The sequence below is a fragment of the Anas acuta genome, chromosome W (genome assembly GCF_963932015.1).
Source record: "Anas acuta chromosome W, bAnaAcu1.1, whole genome shotgun sequence".
Taxonomy (NCBI): domain Eukaryota; kingdom Metazoa; phylum Chordata; class Aves; order Anseriformes; family Anatidae; genus Anas; species Anas acuta.
Window position 1 is genome coordinate 29,790,931 of NC_089016.1, and position 18,697 is coordinate 29,809,627.

At 37.2% G+C, this 18,697-nt stretch overlaps 1 protein-coding gene across 11 annotated transcripts in view; it reads left to right on the forward strand.

Annotated features, from left to right (window-relative positions):
• The window catches only part of ZNF532 (zinc finger protein 532), a 45,781-nt gene extending 27,902 nt beyond the window's left edge, over positions 1-17,879 (forward strand). For all 11 annotated transcript variants that reach the window (XM_068665791.1, XM_068665780.1, XM_068665784.1 and 8 more), the window contains 5 exons: positions 5,532-5,694; positions 9,389-9,667; positions 13,527-13,639; positions 14,578-14,725; positions 15,989-17,879. In XM_068665791.1, the coding sequence (XP_068521892.1) occupies positions 5,532-5,694; positions 9,389-9,667; positions 13,527-13,639; positions 14,578-14,725; positions 15,989-16,483 (1,198 nt within the window). In that variant the 3' untranslated portion in view covers positions 16,484-17,879. The remainder of the gene's footprint in view (positions 1-5,531; positions 5,695-9,388; positions 9,668-13,526; positions 13,640-14,577; positions 14,726-15,988) is intronic.
• Positions 17,880-18,697: the final 818 nt, after the last annotated feature.

Consider the following 18,697-nt stretch of genomic DNA (forward strand, 5'->3'; position numbering starts at 1 on the left):
AGAAGGAGCATAAATCAGGGTCTTCATTGTGAAAATGTTGAATATTCAAGGCAGGGGGAGCTGCAGGTGTCGACACATATGAAAATCAGACTTCAGACTGCGTAGGCCTTAAGCCCAATGCCTTCTAATCACAGTCCTTTTTCTTCTCTCTTCTTCCTCTGCTGGTATGAATGCAGAACAGAGTAGATACTCAAATGTTTAACTCTGTTTTGTTCCTTTGAACTGCTTGGAGCACACAAGTACATTTTAACAAATTTCGGAGTTGAAAAAATATAGAGCAGATGAAAGAAATAAGGTATCCTGCATTGTAATAACCAGATTTCACAAGAATCTGGCATAACACTTTTTCTTCTAGCCTATTAAAAGGAGATCTAAAAGGAGATCTGTTTGTTGGTTGTTTTTTTTTTTTTCTTTAGCAAAATAGCAACAGACTTACTGTGTCTGATACTAAATTCAGACATTTCCACCAGTGATAAGTGATACCTTGTTTTAATTCAGGATAATATCTGAGTGAGAGACTTTGACATACCAGCATTTTATCTAAAACTTGTTTAAGGTTCCCATAATTTCCATTACAGAAAACTGAAAGATTAAGATCACCAATTGTGTAAGATACTCCACATATGAAAAGTAGAGAAGATTTACTGAGTTGTGCTTGGATCTGTTGAATTCCTCATAAATTTGGTGAATTAAGTATTTTGCATTAGTTTCCTTTCCATATAAGAAGGTGTGTTTTCTTTAAATTTGGCCATTTAAATCAAGGTGCTGTCTCATATGCTTGCGGAATGACTAGTAAGGTTTTCCCAGTCTTTGCAATGTTTGGAGTTACTTGTTTCTGTTTCACAAGCACCTGTAGGTAGTACAGTGTCAGCACCAGGGCACAAGATGCTCATTGATTACTGTCTGACCGTTTAATGAGGTCTATTTCAGGCTATCAGGACCTGTGGCTTTCCTCAGAATTAACTGGATGTATTTATGCTGTTCAGCAGCAATGTAAAATGGAAAGTATTTTCTTGTTTGGATTAATTATTTGCTGAGGATATTTCTCACATATCTTAGTCAAGTGACATCAAGTTTTCATAGCTCAAAGTCTTTTTTATCTACTGTAGTGTGCCATATTGTACTGGAAGAAATTTTATTCTTGCTTGATGAATATGCCAGTGCCACTGCTGGTTTACCTGTCTTGTGTTACCTGCTATCTGTGCTGCACATGGCCTGCATACATTCTGAAAGCCTGACAATTTGTTGTAAAGAAGGAGTATAATAAATACAGTATTATAATACTAGAGATATTACCATGAAAGTTCAATTGTTTATTGCTATGAAGTAAGCGTTTTAAAATAAATGAAAAGCAGTGTACAGTACCCTTTTGTGTTTTAAAACAGGAAGCTTTCAAGCTTTTATGTAGTGGTTGAAGGTCATTTAACCCAGATTTTTAAATGGGAGTTTCAAACCTTATGCTGATAGGCAAATGTTTTTGAACTCCTGTCTGACCACAGAGCCTGGTTTCTAGAGGCCCTGGTCACGGCGGTGCTGCAGGAAATCAGGCTGTGTGTGTGAACAAATCAGGGGAGCTGGCAAGGATTTATTAGTTCTCCCTCATAAGTGGGCCGAGACCAGCTCAGGCTCTGTTTACTTGTTCACACAATTTTTGTTTACAGGAATTAGGCTTAGCGGGTAAATGGCTGTGTGCCTCTGGCATTTACTGGAATTGTATGATTTATAATTATATTAAAAATGGTTGTTTCAGAACAGATATAGTAAACTATTTGCTGCATGAAAAATGAAGTCTATATGCAGTGATTCTCTAACAGTTGAAATTAGATTATCTTAATATAGGGAAATGGATGGCTTTCAACTTTGTCAGCTCTCTCCTGTAACATATCTAGGATGTTTTGATGTGAAACCTAAGCTTACATGTGATTTAGTTTTTTCAGTAAATATTGGAAGTCCATAGAAACAGCATTAAGGTATTTTTCATGGCTGATCTCTTTTTTGACATTGGAGAAATTCTTGTTTATGAAGCCAGATTATGAATATATACTGTACTCTCAGAACAAAATATATTATCCCACAAGTACTGTTTTTTTGCGGAAAAAAGTGCAGGAAGGAGAAATACCATGCTCTGCAAAAGCTTTCAAAATGCTAGACATCTTTAATGCAATGTGAAAGTATTTTTCTGTGATATACATGTGTTCATTCAAAGATAATATATGAATATTTATTACCCAGATTTTTGAAAAGTGAAGAAGTGTATGTATCATGCCTATTTTGGTGTGTACTGCGGAGCAGGAGTAGTTAGTGAGCATGTGTAACTACGCTGGTTGTGCAGTGGCAGTACAACTGGCTGCCCTTCTCAAGGATCGTGTTGAACTTAGGCTATTGTAAATTATGTCCTGAAGAAGCATAACAGCCTTTAAACTTCGGGCAGGGCTTTAAGCTGATATATGTTAAATACCAATTACCTCAAATTTAAAGCAAATCAGCACACTCAGTTGCATGTGTTTAGGATTGAAAGTCATGCTTTCAAATGTGAGTCAAAGTAAAACTTGGTGGAGGATATAGTCACAACACGTACTGTTAGGTATCTTGGTATGAATTTGAATTAAGACAGAGGCCTGAGTTTTAAAGTTCAATCTATACCAGATAGTTCCTGTGCTTTTGTGAAAACAGAGTAATGTCATTTAGCTTTCATGGAAAGTGTAACTATTCAGCTCCTGGTGTTTTTAGAGAGAGAATTTTTTTATATACAATGAATTCACAAATAAGTGATTTTTTTTGTAGCAGATTCACTTTCTGGTGCCAGTAGCACCTGTAAGTGTTAGTGAGTGGTGCATTACTCAAGGTGCACTTTAAGGTCTTTAAGGGACTGGGAAGAGCATTGGCAGCAAATCAAGGGAGGTGATCCTTCTCTTATCTCTTCAGTGCTGATGAGACACATCTGGAGTACTGGGTCCAGATCTGGCCTCCCTGGTAGAAGGGAGAGGTGGACATAGTGGAGTGAGTTCAGCACAGCACTACTAAGGTGATACAGGGCCTGGTGCATCTCACATGTGAGGAGAAGGTGAGAGAGCTGGGACTGTTCAGCCTGGAGAAGAGAAGGCTCAGGGAGACCTTATCAATGTGTATCAATGCCCACCTGATGGGAAGATGAACTCCTTTTATCAGCACCCACTCACAGGACAAGAGGCAATGGGCAGAAATTAAACCACAAGAAATTCCATCTGAACACAATAAATTACAGGTTAGTGAGGTTGGTAGTCAAACACTGGCACAGATTGCCCAGAGAGGCTGTGGAGTCTCCACCTGTGGAGATGGTCAGAACCTCACTGGACATGGTCCTAGGCAGCTGCTCCGGCTGACCCTGCTTGAGGCAGGGCTGGACCAAATGACCTCAAGAACTCCCTTCTGACCTCAATCATTCTGTAGTCTTGTGTTACTTTAGGTACATTATGAATCTGAGGCATAAAATAGGTCATAGTATATTTGATTGAATTACATAATCCTGCAATAAAAAATTTATGTTCTACAGACTTGAAATTGTTCCAACTCGGATGACTGTCTAGTTCCACAACAGATGATAAAGCAGGTTTTCCAACTTTTCTTTTGCCTCGTTTTATTTCCAAGATATTGTTCGAATAAAGATGTCATGAAATACACAGGCAATAATTTTCAATTCTGCCAGTCCTTATTTACATCTCATTAATCCAGAACACAGTAATTTTACTCATCTTTCATTAGCACTTAGCAGTGGCATTGAGTACTCAGTAAGAGGCACCAAAATTCTGGAATTGTGGTTGTTATCAGTGGTCCATGAGCAAGGAACCAGGAGGATGACAATCTCCCTCCCAGCGGCAAGGCTTTGATACAGTCTCGTGCCTCGGGTTGTTTGCCTTGTTAGAGAGTGATCAGGTTTTGACATTTCATTACTTTTGGACAAAGTTGCTGAGGAAGATGTAAAACAGTAGTATAGAAGACAGGACTTAAAGGATGGAATAAAAGTATTTGGTACCCCAGAACCAGGAAATATCATCAGGCAGTTAGTATCTGCTCTCAGCTTGTGTTCTGAGATATTAACTACAGAATTGTAGCAAGTACTTCTCTGAGGAAATTACATTTTTTCTTGGGTGTAGCGAAGGCAGCTGGCAGTAAAATTTTTGCTTCAGATTATCTTGAACTGTTCTGATGAGAAAAGACCAAGATGTTGGTTTAGAGTGCTGAGATGCTCAGCAGCTGTGTGCTGAGGGAGATGATCTATTGCATAGTAAATCTTTATGCTCTTGCTTTTCTGCTTCCCTTAAACAGTGCATCCCATAGCGAGTGGGTGTCTGTAATAGTGCCCTGTGCCTGGGCAGATTCACGTTCTCTCCATTTCAGTCTGCATTCACTTCAGTTTGTCTGCCAGGGTGGTAATCTGCTGATTTATTTCCCCGGGAGTTGTCTCTTATAATCTCAGTTTAAACTGTTAGTAAGATAAGTGAGGTTTTATTGATGTGAGATATATGAGGCGAAACTGCATTTTAGAAACCTTTTTTTCTTCCTTACCAATTAATATCAAGAAACATTTCCTATTCCTGGCAAGCTCTTTAACACCTTCCTTACAGGAACTTACGTGGGCAATGAGAAAACTTAGCATGCTAACAAGCAGGGGTTTTGTTTGTTTGATTGTTTTTTAATGGAAATCCATTTTTTAGGACAGAGATCTACCTCTAAGTGATGGGATTAGGAAGACTGCTTTCACAGAGGAAGTGCCTGTCTTGGTACTCAGCACTTGTGCTTGAGTTTCCTTTATCTTATCTGAAGTTTCTCTGAAGTACCACTACAGATGGATAATGGATTTGATTTATCTCTCATCTGATGATCTATGGCAAATTTCTGTATTCCTTTTCTTTCACATGTCATTTCCTTTCATTCATTTTCCAAGTTAAAAAATGCATATGCTTTGAGAGAGGAAGTTGCGGTTTTGGTGGTATCTCTACATTGCTGTGATAGACAGATTCTTAAAGGCCTGTAATTGCAAAACAGGGAAATATCACCCTGTGAAGTCTCAGTTTCAGGACATTAACAGAGTCTAGATTTGTCATTCAAGTGGTTGAAAGCCATATACATTGACAAAAAATAAGTGCATCTTGAAGTGTATTACTGATTATGATCAAATCAGTAACTCCCTTAAAATACATTGCCTTTGCAACCTGAAACAGGTGTATTCAGTTACAACATGGGTTCAGGAGCTGAAGACCTGTTACTTCAGAGTACTGTAAGCAGATGTTGGTGTTATATATGCAACTAGCATATGCTATTGTTTTCTGGCTTAGTCATTTTTTTTCTATTTTTCTGCTTTTTCTACCACTCCTTTATTTTGATTTTGGAAGATGTTCTGAATTAGTTTCATTTTACCTTTTTTCAGGCAGTGCAAAATAATTGCTTAAACGTGTCAGATCTTGTATCTGCTGAGAAAAAAGTTAACATCATGATTCTTGCTGATAGATCATAAACATGACTGACACTGTTTATTGTACTTCTGTTTTTAGAATAATATATAAATGCTCTATGTGTGACACTGTGTTTACTCTACAACCTTTGCTCTATCGCCACTTTGATCAGCATATTGAAAACCAGAAGGTGTCTGTTTTCAAGTGTCCGGACTGCTCTCTTCTGTATGCACAGAAACAGCTTATGATGGATCATATCAAGGTGTGTAGGCGTCTCTTGTTTTATTTTTAGATACTATTTATCATGCAATATGTGTTTTGAGAAAATGCTGTAAAAAAGGCTCAAAATAACAAGAAAGCTGCTGGAAGAAAGAGATGTTAATAATTCCAAAAGATTAAATTGTGACTATTGTTTTCAGATGTTAGTCTTATATTTCATATGGTTTTCAGCATCTGTGATGTAACCACTTACTACTTCTACATGATTGTTGATTTTGATATGCTAAGAATATCTTAGTACATTGCATTCAATATGTCATTTTATGAAAATTAAATGAGGAGATAATAATGTATAATAATAATATTGGAGTACATTGATCCAATCCTAATAACTGTTGAGCCTTATTTACAGTATTTAAAGTATTATTCCTGTTGTTAGTAGTTGAGAATGCTGAGCACGTCACAAAATGAAACCTTTAATATTCAGAACTAACTGGGGGGAACCTGTACGTTTCTCAAATGTAGAAATTTTGTGTGTGGTGTGTGTGTGTGTGTGTGTGTGTGTGCGTGCCCATGAACACATGCACACTTAAAAAAAAAAAAAAAATGAAGTGGATTTTTTCATCAATATCCTTATAATTGCTCGAAGAATTTGACTAGAAAAGACTTACTGCCATCCTTGCCAATCATGTTATTAAGAATCAGCAGTCCCCTGGCTCTGACTTGCTAGCTATACACTTTAAGTACTCTGTTACCTTGTTTTAAATACACCAAGTCTGTTAGCAGTGCTGAAATTTCTTATACATTATTATCATAATCTGGTGCCTGGCAACTGTTGAAGCGATTTAAATAGTAAAATTTATATACAGAGTAGTGAAAAATCAGATATCTTTCTTGCCTGCTAAAACTATCAGTTTGCATTTTAGCCTCAACTATGGTACTTATAACCTTAGAAATCACTAAAGTTGCATTGAAAACAAGATCAGAATTCTTGCAAAAACAGCTGGTTTTAAAGCCAGTTTTAAACATGAGTTGGAGATAGGGAAATGTCCCAAGATGTTCAGAAATGCAAGGACAATATATTTTCTTTGTTTCTGAACTACTTTATAAATAAACAGTATAAATAAACAGTAAGAATCATCTTAGACTTATGTCAGATACCTTAAATGGTCCTCTAATGCAGCAATGCAAAGTCATATTTTCTAATTCCTTCAATCTACATATATCGCTTCTTTTCTAACTAGTTAGGCAAATTCCATACCTTGGAGTGTATGTCTTATGTACATAATTAGTTTTTCTTGAATCAGGTATTTTTGTGGGAGTGATGTTACATACGTATTTCTTTAAGACCTGAAAACCACTTTGGGACATGATGTTACTGTAGTTAGAGATAGGAACTATTCTTATGCGTTAGGGTTGCTCAGCATCTCTCATAAAGTTACACTTAGTTACCTATGTTTTGGATACTTTTCTACATTTTTGGCTATAGTTTTCCATGCCAATATTCGTACTTTTGTCCAGTATATTCTTAGCATGTTTCACTACAAATGATGCAGACAATTCTGAGAACAAAACTAGTGAATTAGAACACAGGATTTCAGTAACAGCATTACAGCTTTTGTTCACAATTGCTAGTGCTTTTACATTTAGGATGTGTGTATGGTATTAGGAACAACAGCAGAAAAGTAAATTGGACTTGACTCTAGGGGGAAAGAAAAAGACAGTAACAGGGTATAGATAAAAGCAGAAAAGGACACAGGGAGAGGAAGAGTGCTCAACAAGGGCAGAGCTCATCCCAGCTGCAACAATCATAATTGTTTGATATGGCTAGACATAAAGCAGCAAGGCAGAGAAGACTTGGATGAAAATAGAACAGAAAGGGTTAGAAAGAGGCTCAGAAGGAGGTTATTTAAAGCTACAAAAATAACCTAGAGTAATTCCTGCAGATGGGAAGGTATCTTGTTGGCAAAATGTATGTCTTATTTTCCTCTAATGGCAAAAAAAAAAAAAAAAAAAAAAAAAAGGAACAGCCAGTGATAACAGGTAGTGAAGGTCTGGACTGGAGGTATAACACTTAAGTCTAGTGGTGGTATATACTGTCACTGTGACTTCAGGTTACGCTTTAATGCTTTGGGATTATTTTTAAGAAACTAAATTTCAGATATTACATTTAAAAGACATAACGAAAGTTGAGCACTAATGCCTTACATGCTGATAAGTTAAGATGGGATGGAATCTCCAGATCGATCTCCAGTTGCCTGAAACTAGAGGACCCTCCTTCCCCGCACTCAATGCTTGTACTTCATCTCCTAGTGCAGTGGGATACCCCAAGAAACTTCTTCCTTTACTACACAATTTTAATTTGTTCTTAGAAGCTGTCAGTCAATCCTGTGCACTTTGCTTTTTAATAATGTCTTAGCTTTTAAAAGTACTGGCTTTCTTTTCCAGTCGACTATTCAAATAGAACATGTTCTACAGATCAGGTTGATATTTGCAGTGCAACCTGCAGGTAGTCCCAAAAGCCACACGATTCACAAAGAACTTGGTACTATAGTGTTATACTGGAGAAGCAGATTGGTATACTTACATTGTCCAAATCAAGAATATATTAGATGCTTTTTGTTTCTGAAGTTACCTGCATGTTTAGGGTGGCCAGACACATTGTCCACAATAGCTATAATGCAGATCAATATATGAGATGATTAGAATGCTGTCAATGTAAAGGGCAAGTCTTTTGGATGTGAAAGAGACCTTGACAGTGGATCCATGTTCAACAACACGTTAAGCCTGGTTTGCACTCATCTTTGTTGGCCCAGAACTCTGCTGATTCATTCCTGTTGAGTCCATGGTCATATATGAAACAGACACACAGCTGAGGTCCAGGTCTTCCTGAAACAATCGTCTTCTCTGTGGGCTGAGGTATCACGCCACCATGCGACACTGGCTCCATAAACAGGGGAGGTGAAGAAGTTTTCCCATCATACTAATCAATTACCTAATCTTAAAGGCTAGAAATACATCAGTGAGGAAGGATCACTACCTAAGAGCTGCAGGGTGCTGAGCAGCTTGTTAGGCACTTAGCTGTCCCCGCCAGCCCTGAGCACCTTTGATTCCAAAAACCGATAGCAGTGTGTAGCCCTAAGCAGTTATAACCTGAGCATGCAGTAAGACGGGGCTTAGCACAGACTTAACATAAAACATTAATATATCCTAAAAAACATAATTGCCTGATCTTTCCAGAGTTACCTTTTCTTGTCTTATTTACCGATGCTCCAAGTCAAAACTTGTCAGTAAAAACCCTGCCTTCTTGGAAATCTCTCTTTAGACACACAGTTTGAAATGAGGATGTTCAATAAACTACATTAGGTAAGTAAAGCAAGAAACTGAACTTAACCTAATGTACTTCTTGAGCCCTTTTTTTCTCCTTATTCAACAGCAATTTATACTTAACCTACATAGTCTCATTTTTTGTGAAAATATCCAGCCACTGAATGAAAATTACTGCTTTAGCTATGGCTGGTGTCAATGTTGTTGGCTAGTTTCTGCCTATGTCTATAGGCAGAAACATTGTCTATATTTAATCATTGTTTCTTTAAGTTAAAAATGTGATCTGATGAAGTATGACAAAGAAGTAAATGGAGACTCATGTTTCAGTAGGTCTTCTGCATTTTATCAGTACAATTGTACACATCTGTGTTAGTTGTTTGCTTATATATATTTTTTTTATTTTATTGTAGTCAATGCATGGAACTTTGAAAAGTGTGGAAGGGCCACCAAACCTGGGGATAAATTTGCCTCTCAGTACGAAACCTACAAATCAGAACTCAACCAGTCACAACAAAGAGGACACAAAATCTGTCAACGGAACAGAAAAGTTAGAGAAGAAATCTCCTTCTCCTATAAAGAAGGGAGAGCCTAAAAAAGTCACTAGTCGTGGCTGGACATGTTGGGAATGTGATAGGTTCTTCACTCAGAGGGATGTTTACATTTCCCACATGAGGAAAGAACATGGAAAGGTAAATGAATAATACCTATTTACAAAAAGTGAGTTAAACCTGAAATATTGTCTTCTTTTTTTAAAAAAAAGTTGTTGTGGTTTTGTAATTAATTCCTTTAAGTTCCATCATTATTTTCCTCTGTTCTTACATGTATGTCATCTTTCTCTCTTTTGCTTCTTGGTTTTTGTCATTTTCTACATAGTTCTTTAGAGAAAATCTACACATGCTTAGTTAATTGTAGGCTTGTTCATCCAATACCAACATTTCTTGAAGATGGAAAGAATGAAAGATGTTCCACTATTTCATCCAAGTCTTCTAATCTGATCCAGATTATTTTTTCCTTTGTGATTTCACAGTTCCTTCTGTCTTGAAAATTCATTAGCTGTTAAACTTAGGGAATGGAATCTCAATTTGCTGGTCCAATGATCACCAAACAGCATTTCATTTTAAAGCTAGACTCACTGTAACATCAAATTACTGCTCTAATCTTACACGTGCGGGCTCAGGCAACAAGTCAGCAGAGTTGAGCAAGGTGACATTTTTTATTCAAGGCAGCTAGATGTGAGATAGCTTACTTAAAACTGACTGAAAGTGAAATATGGAAATGCTGTAGTCTCAAGTCAGCAGAAAGACAGGTTGATGTCCTTGATGCATTCTATAACTTTTCCACTTAAATTAAAAGGACTGGCAGGCGGACAGTGGTGAAACTGAACAACTTTCTTCTGCTACTGCTTCAAGGGAAGAGAGCAACAAAACTGGCTTTTTAAATTTAGCTTAAAAAGGAAAAGAATAGTGAAAAACATAACTTCACAGTGCAGTTTGAGGAGTCCATCTTCATACATTGCAGTGCTGCAAGCTAGAGTAAAGCAAAAAAGCAAAAAGTTTTGTTATTTAAGATGAATTTTCCATTTTCAGTTCAGACTTCATTCTTCCACATAGTATCACATTGTGGATTTGGCTACCAAGTTCGGTGAAGTCAGTGAGATTCTTTGGGTTGATTCAGTTTGAATCAGACCCTGTGCTACTGCCTGTACAAACACATAAGTAGTGAGTGATTCGTATATGTAGCACTTATGATTTGTATGAGGTTACTCAAGTGCATGAGTATTTACAGAAGCGAGGTCAAAGTGCTAATTGTCAAGCACAGAACCAAAAGGGGAAAAGTAAATTTCGGTTCCTTTATTGGTTTGGTTTGTTGTTTTTTGTTGTTGTTGTTTTGCTGCAGTAGTGTCTGTGTCCCCTGTTGCCTTGCCTACATTAGCTCTCCTGATGGTACTAAAACTGTTGTACCCACCGAGAGCAAGGGTTGAAACCAGAAGGCGGTTATCAAAGTCAAAGTGAGCCAAGACTGGGAAACACAAAAGCTGAAGATTACACTGACCCAAACATCAAAAATGAGCAGGGGCTGCATGGGAGGAAAAGATGCTAGGGAGCTGGGCTTGTAGGCAGGATTCAGGGCAAGGAGAGCATGGAGCTGAAGGAAAACCAGGCCTGTAGGAATTAAAGGCCAGTTCCACAGAGTCTGGACAAAGGAGCAAGGAGTAGCAGGGCAGCATTAACCCAGTGTCATGAACAGCCAGGAGCGGTGGTGCCGGGAGCAGTGCAGGTCCTCACCCCCCAGCGGGCTGGGCGCTCTGCCGGGGTCCTCTGCTGGACCCTGCGTAGCTGTGGGTGGGACCGGCCAGGGCAAGGTGCAGCCCGATGCTGCAGCACCGCGGTCGTCTGCTGTCCAGTCCTGGCCTTTGCTGTGTGCCAGGAGCAATGGCCTGATTCTTCCCTCAACAGAGAAGCAAGGAATTAAACTAAAGTACTGTGCTGCACTGAAGAGAGAGAGCAGGGCTGGAAGGGACAGCAGATTTATTTTGTCTAAGTGATGAAGAATCATCCAGAGTGGAAAAATCTGTAGTTTTCAGGATGCTGATATGCTACAATAAATGATAGCACATTTTCAGAGGTTTCTGTGTCTCTTCAAATTTCAGTGCTTATCTCTGAAGCTGTGTTGTGCAAATTGTTTTATTCTGTTTCTAAACATTTTATAGAAAGGCTGAAAATGCCAGACTGCTGAGTGTCATCTCTAATTTTCTTATGACAACTTCAAGCAAATAGCTCCCAAGCCTGACTGAAAGACCATTTTCATGCTCATCCTTGCCTTCGGTAACTCCCACTCTGTTCTTTCAGCCACGTCTGAGAGATATTGCCTTCCTGCTGTAAAGAATGCCGTATTCAGGCTGCATAGCTACATTTCCAGTCACCCTTGGAACAAAACACACAAAAACAAATGATTATGATTCACAGAACTACATTTTCTTTTACCTGGTTCTCCTTTTACAGTTTGAGGGCGTGAAAGTTGGACAAACATCTCTGTTTGGTTTCTCCTGTTGCTTTAGAAGCCCATTTTTGCATTTCTGTCTATTGAAGTTCTAAGGAATTAGTGTTAATTGCTTCAGTTTCAAGCCTAGCAAGTATATTTGTGACACTTATGCTACGGAGCGTCTATAAAGAAACTCCGTAAAATATGTTACAGTCCCTGTAGTATGACTATGAACCAATTACTTACTCCTGATCCTGTAACACTCATACAATCATAGTTTAGTTTTCTTTCAAAATCAGTCCCTTTAGCAGCATGTGAAACGTTTTGCCCATTAGTGCAAATACTAACTCATCAATGCTTTTAGTGGCAAACAGAAGTAGGTTCAAGCTCAGATACACTTACATTTTACACTGATACAATTCTTTAAAACAACACGAAGCAACACACCTCCCCATAATATTGTCACTTCTGAATGAGCTGGAGAATCACATCCAGTCTAATCAAATCTACCTCAGAGTGACAGAAGGCAAGTAAAAAAATATTAGTACCATATAGATAATGCTTGTTCAATTAATTACAGTTTGTACAGTATAGTCCAGGGCTATTTTTTGATTGAATCCTTAATATGCCTTCACATTCTGCTTTAAGCATCCGTAAATTCTTCTCAGAGTACTGCAGTCAAAAGCATACTGCAAAACCATACTGCAGAATGTACTGATTAATGCATTTAATTAATTTGTTTGGGAATATTTCAGTTTCCTTGCTACAACTACTTGGGCTGGTAAGACAGGCCATTTGGACTGAGTTCTAGGATTGACGATGTGCTAGTAAATTTAGAGGATAGGACCATGTCATTCGTTCTTGGATCTTTTATAGCTGACAGTTTTGGAGATGTTATTTCTTCAGATACTATAGCTCCTATGGCTGCGTTCAGCTGCAATGACATGGGTGGAGACCACTCCATCATTTTTAACTTTTCTTTCTCCTTACACTAAACTAATAGTAATATAGGATCCATAGAACTCCCCAAGTAAATGTTCCTCAAGCTGACATCAGACCATCTCTCCTCATGACTTTTTTGAGCCCTATTATCACATCAGTATTCGTGATGTTTTGCTATGGTCACTATTTAGTATGTGCCCTTCGCCTCTTTTCTTGTGGGTGATTGGTAATCTCTCCCTATCAGCAGCTGCAGAAGCAATTTGGTGATGGGAAGGGTGAGATTACTTTATAGTGAAAGCAGGTCTTTGACCATGCTACCTTTACTGGTCCAGAAATAATCCACCGATTTTCTGTGCTTCTTTGATGGAAGAACTTCACTTCACCCACAGTTTGTGGTACCAGTTTACAATTTTGGTAGGTGCATGTGTAATTCATGCTGGCCACATTGCTTTGAAAGAGCTTTAATTCCTCTGACTCCTACAGTGTTGCTGTAGGAATGGTGTATAGTTGAAGATACAGTGCCAGATACTAGTAAGTATGTTTCTTTCCTATTGTTAAAGGATTTAATGCATGCACTACTTTTACTTAGCTTTATTTAGTTAATGCATTTTTCTTCTTTTAAAGCAAATGAAGAAACACCCTTGTCGACAATGTGACAAATCTTTCAGTTCGTCCCACAGTTTATGTCGTCACAATCGTATCAAGCACAAAGGCATTAGGAAGGTTTATACATGCTCGTAAGTTCTATTTATTTTTTAAACATATCAGAGACAGACTATAAACCAACAAAAACATTGTTAATTTATCTTCTTAACTGTATAAAAGCAAGTGTCTTGTTCATTCAAATGAATAATTTATTTAAATACATTTTAATTGCATTATATTAAATATAATTTAATATATTAAATACTATATTAAATATGTAAATATTTAAAAACAGTCCAAACTATTTGAGCTGTTCTGCCTGCATGAAACATAACAAACTACTCAGAACACATGTACGTAAAGTCTGCAGCTTTTCAGGAGCTTTAGCAAGCAAGTCAGGAGTTCTACTGAGCTGAGAGTTTCCGTGGCTGATAGTTTTACAGTGGTGAATTTGGTTTTTAGTAGTCTCTGAAATATACAAACCACTCTTCTAATCTGCAAAAGTCAATATTAGTAGTATTTTTCTCATGCATAAAACTGTGTAATGTCAAAAAGTCCTCAGTGATATTTAAGTGGCTGGAGAGAGGACACATAATGTAATAAAAAGATCCATGTCAATCAGATAAAACATATAATAAGAAACTTTCTGCTCTATCTTTATGTGTATGTATACATATATTTGTATTTGCATACTGTGGAGCTAAATTCGATGTTATGGTAAGGATGATATGCTCACAAGTTTTATTCTGACCCATGCTTCCTACCATTTTGGATATTATCTTCAGAGAATTCTTTCTCATTTTCTGTGAATACGAGTTGCTCAAACATTTGCAGTTTTATTTTGTAGTTGTTCTCCTTTTCTTATAATACTTACCTATATGATTGATTGGAAAAGTATTGTCACTATCTTTAATAGATTGTCCTGTTGTCTGGATTTATTTACTAGTTCTGTTCGCATTCTTCAGAATATTACATCTTTTTTTTAAACATGACATTTGAATCTCTGCATGTCTGCTTTGTGTTTGTATAGACACTGCCCAGATTCAAGGCGTACTTTTACCAAGCGGTTGATGTTGGAAAAACATATTCAGTTGATGCATGGCATTAAAGACCCTGATGTAAAAGAAATGACTGAATCGACCAATATGGAAGAAAGGGAAGTAAAAGAAGATACAAAGGTAATTTCTTAGATTTCACTGAAAGTGAGATTTTTTTGTGAGTATACATTCAGGATCTTTAAATAGATGCAGATATTTTGATCCCATAAGATTTTGATCTGTGAAGTAGAGCCCCCAAAATGTCTCAACGGTTACTGCAACAAATTCTATCATGCTTGAGCTATAACATGTTTTTTGAAAGACTTTCAGTCTAATTTAATCACTAAATCATAGAGAATGTAACTCTACTTTTGGTGGTTTGTTTCATGATCACCTTTCAAAACTTCTGCAACTAAGTCCTCTCATAGCTGTAGAAAAACTAAAGGTTGCATAGAAGCATTATGAGCTTATTCCAGGTACCCAGCCTTGAGCTTATTTGACAGAAATTTTAGAGTGAAACTGCTTTCAGTCTGTTGATGAGTGTTAGGAGGAAAGCAAAAATAAGGAGACAGCACTGTCAAAAGACTTGTTACGTGCAGAGTTTAACAGCTTTATATATATATATTTTTTTAAGTGTTAGGGGCTCTGTATGATGAAGAATTTCACATGTGATAGCACAACCAGAGCTGATAGTAGATACACAAACGTGCATGTTTTTTAAAATTTACTCTTGTCTTTTACATGACTCTTTTTCAGCCCAACATACTGCCTTTTTATTTAAGTGTTAAAAATGTGGCAACTATATACATTGTCTTCTGAAATATCATGGAGTGTATCCAAGCTACGTAGGATGTAGAGGATTGTAAAGAAATACTCATGTCAGAAAAGTAACAACAAGAATTAAAAAAAAAAGATATGTTTAAATAGTTTTAAAAAAACAAAACCTTGCAATATTAGTTCATCCTTTGCCATTGTGTTCTTTTGGCTACTAACAGCCAGTAGATAATCCATCCTGTCAAATTTCAGTTATGAAATATTAAGTGCAATTAAAATACAGTTTCAGAAGGTGGTGCTAAAAAGTTCTTAGACTGATACTCTATGCACAACTGTAGTCACAGTGTACTTGGATGCAGTTACACTGGCAAATATTTAATCATGTTAGCACAGTGCATTAGATACTGTTGCTTTATCAGAGCTGACAAAATCTACGTGAAATGTATAGTAAAGAAAACCCTTACTTTTCTAACATGTGCAACATATATTTGCAAGTATTATTTCAAATACCGTATTTTTCAAAGTTGTACAGGAATCTACCACTGGAAAGTTTTTGCAGTTTGCAGTCACAGTCATGGAAGTCACTGCATATTTATGCTTACACAAAATGCTGTTTATGGCTTTTTTTAGGTTCCTAGTCCAAAGCGTAAATTGGAAGAACCTATACTGGAATTCAGGCCTCCACGAGGTGCAATCACACAACCACTGAAGAAGCTAAAAATAAATGTTTTTAAGGTTCACAAGTGTGCTGTCTGTGGCTTTACAACAGAAAATCTTCTCCAGTTTCATGAACATATTCCTCAGCATAAATCTGATGGCTCTTCATACCAATGCAGGGAGTGCGGACTCTGCTACACATCTCATGTGTCTCTCTCCAGACATCTCTTCATTGTACATAAGCTGAAGGAGCCTCAGCCAGTATCAAAACAAAATGGGTCTGGGGAAGATAATCAGCAAGAAAACAAGCCCAATCATGAGGACGAGTCATCTGACAATACGGTATCAGACAGAAGATGCAAAGTGTGTGCAAAGACTTTTGAAACTGAAGCGGCCTTAAATACTCACATGAGAACACATGGCATGGCCTTCATTAAGTCAAAAAGAATGAGTTCAGCAGAAAAATGATCAGATTATTTGGGACACAGAAATTTCTCTCCACATTGGAATACTAATGACATTTTTGTTACAGAAAGTTCAAGGTATAATAGTGTTAACAGTACTGTTCAGGCTGTTGCAATATATTCTGCATAAAAATGTCCCCTTCACCTCATTGTCTATACCCTCAAAACCATTGAAGCAGTATTTGAGTTGAAAAGAGTTTGTATATATTTAAACTAATAACTTTTATACTCTTTGTTACGTGTTTGTATTGGTATCTAGTGGAAAATTGTTTTTTGTTTTGTTTCTGTTTTTTGTAGTAAGTTTCTCTAAAACAGAGTTCTTAATGCTGGGGCAGTTTCTCGGGTTTCTTAAATGAATGCTTCTGAAAGAAAGTTTAGCTAATGGGAGTGCATCAGAAGGCAGTGCTTGGAGGGGAAAAAATGAAGAAAGAAAACAAGCCAAGGAGAGATTTTAAATTCTACAGGACTAGTGTTTCTAAATGCGTAAGGAAGCTTTTAAACCTTCTCTCTACAAAGGAAAGAAAAAAAGAAAAAAAAAAAAAGAAAAAAAAAAAAAAAAAGAAAAAGAAAAAAAATTATCACTGCGTGTGTAAAGTGCAGTGCTGGTTTTAGGTGTCAACACCAAAACAGGTGCAGACCCCCTAGAATGATAAAGTACTTCTGAAAAGTATAATTGCACAACTATATATGTATCATGAAGTAATTTTTAGACCATCAGGTGCTTGTGATCAAAGCTAAAATAGTTATAAAAGGGCTGGGCTGCTCTGGATTAAATAAATAAGGTGTAATTAGAGGAATAGGTTTATAATTATGATGTTTTTTGTCATGTAATTTATTAAACATATAGAAGCGAGTACACAGCATTATGTATTTTCCTTAATTTCTGGTTATCAAAAGAAAATAGTTAACCCTTGCTGCAGGGGTTGGTGTTTCCCAGCTCTGTATGCTAATGCCAAATGTTCTGGTGCTCAGTGTTACATACAGCCACAATTGTCAAGAAGCTAACACACCAGCCTATGTAAGTATTACTGGGGCTTTCAACTTTAGCACAGATCTTACGATGCTAGTTCAGCCATTTCAAAAGTGTATCTAATATCACTAGTTATGCTTTCACAAAGTACAAAGAGGTACCATACTGTCCCTTTCATATATTGGTCTCTGTGAGAGTTATATTTTTGGTTTGTTTTTGCATTTTATACCTTGTATGTATCCCTATAAAAATTTTTGTACTTTTTTTTAAAACAAATCATGTATATATAGATAGCTGCATGATATATGGTAGTAATTGTTTGGTTCCTTAAAAGTCTTGCTGCTGTCAGATGTTACTATACACTATGTCCATTACAACTGTATTAAACACATTTCATATGTAAATAAATGTGGAGCATTTTGCCCCTAAAGATTTGTGAGATTCTGTTATTTATCATTAAATTTTAACAATTTTAAAGATTGAAGTGTTTGAAAAAATACGGATCCTTCTCAGCCACCTCTGTAAACCTTCTTAATCATTCTGGAAATTGTGTATCAGATACGTTAATTCTGCTTTGTCTCTTCATCCTCATTCTTAAATTGATTCATTGGTAAATGCTTATCCCATTTATATGACTCACCCATTGAGTGGTTATGAGGCACTCCATCCTAAAACAGCTGGCAATGCAGGATCTTAGTGTGTAATGTACACTGGCCATCACTGCCCTTCTCATTAAGTGTATACCTCTTTAACACTTGTTTGTTGATGTGCACTGTCAACTGTACAACAAATGAGTTATCACTATGCAGAATGGTGTTTTGTACACAGTGAACAGATAATAAAAGTTAAATTTTCACAGCCATTATTAATACTTCTGTTTGTTTTACCACATCATAGTGCTGCACCTCCACGGGATGCTGTGAACCAGTAACTTATGTCATTGTCACTGTGAGAAGCAAAAGTCACTGACAAGCCAGGAGTGCTCGAGCCATCTGAAAGTTGTTGGGGACTATGTGAAACCATTCAGTGGTCACAGGCCTCTTCCTGGGTCAGACGTGTGGTGTAAGGTCCCACGCTGCCTGCTCCTTGTAATTGGCACCAAGTGGGCACGTGGGATTTCTTTTTGCCTGGGCAGTTGAGTGGAGTTCAGCTTCTTGGCAGTGGGCTCTGTTCAATCCTTTCTAAGTGGAAGAAGGATTTAACTCTACTTTAAGTAATCTTGCGAAAGGTTCAATGGAAGGTAGGTTT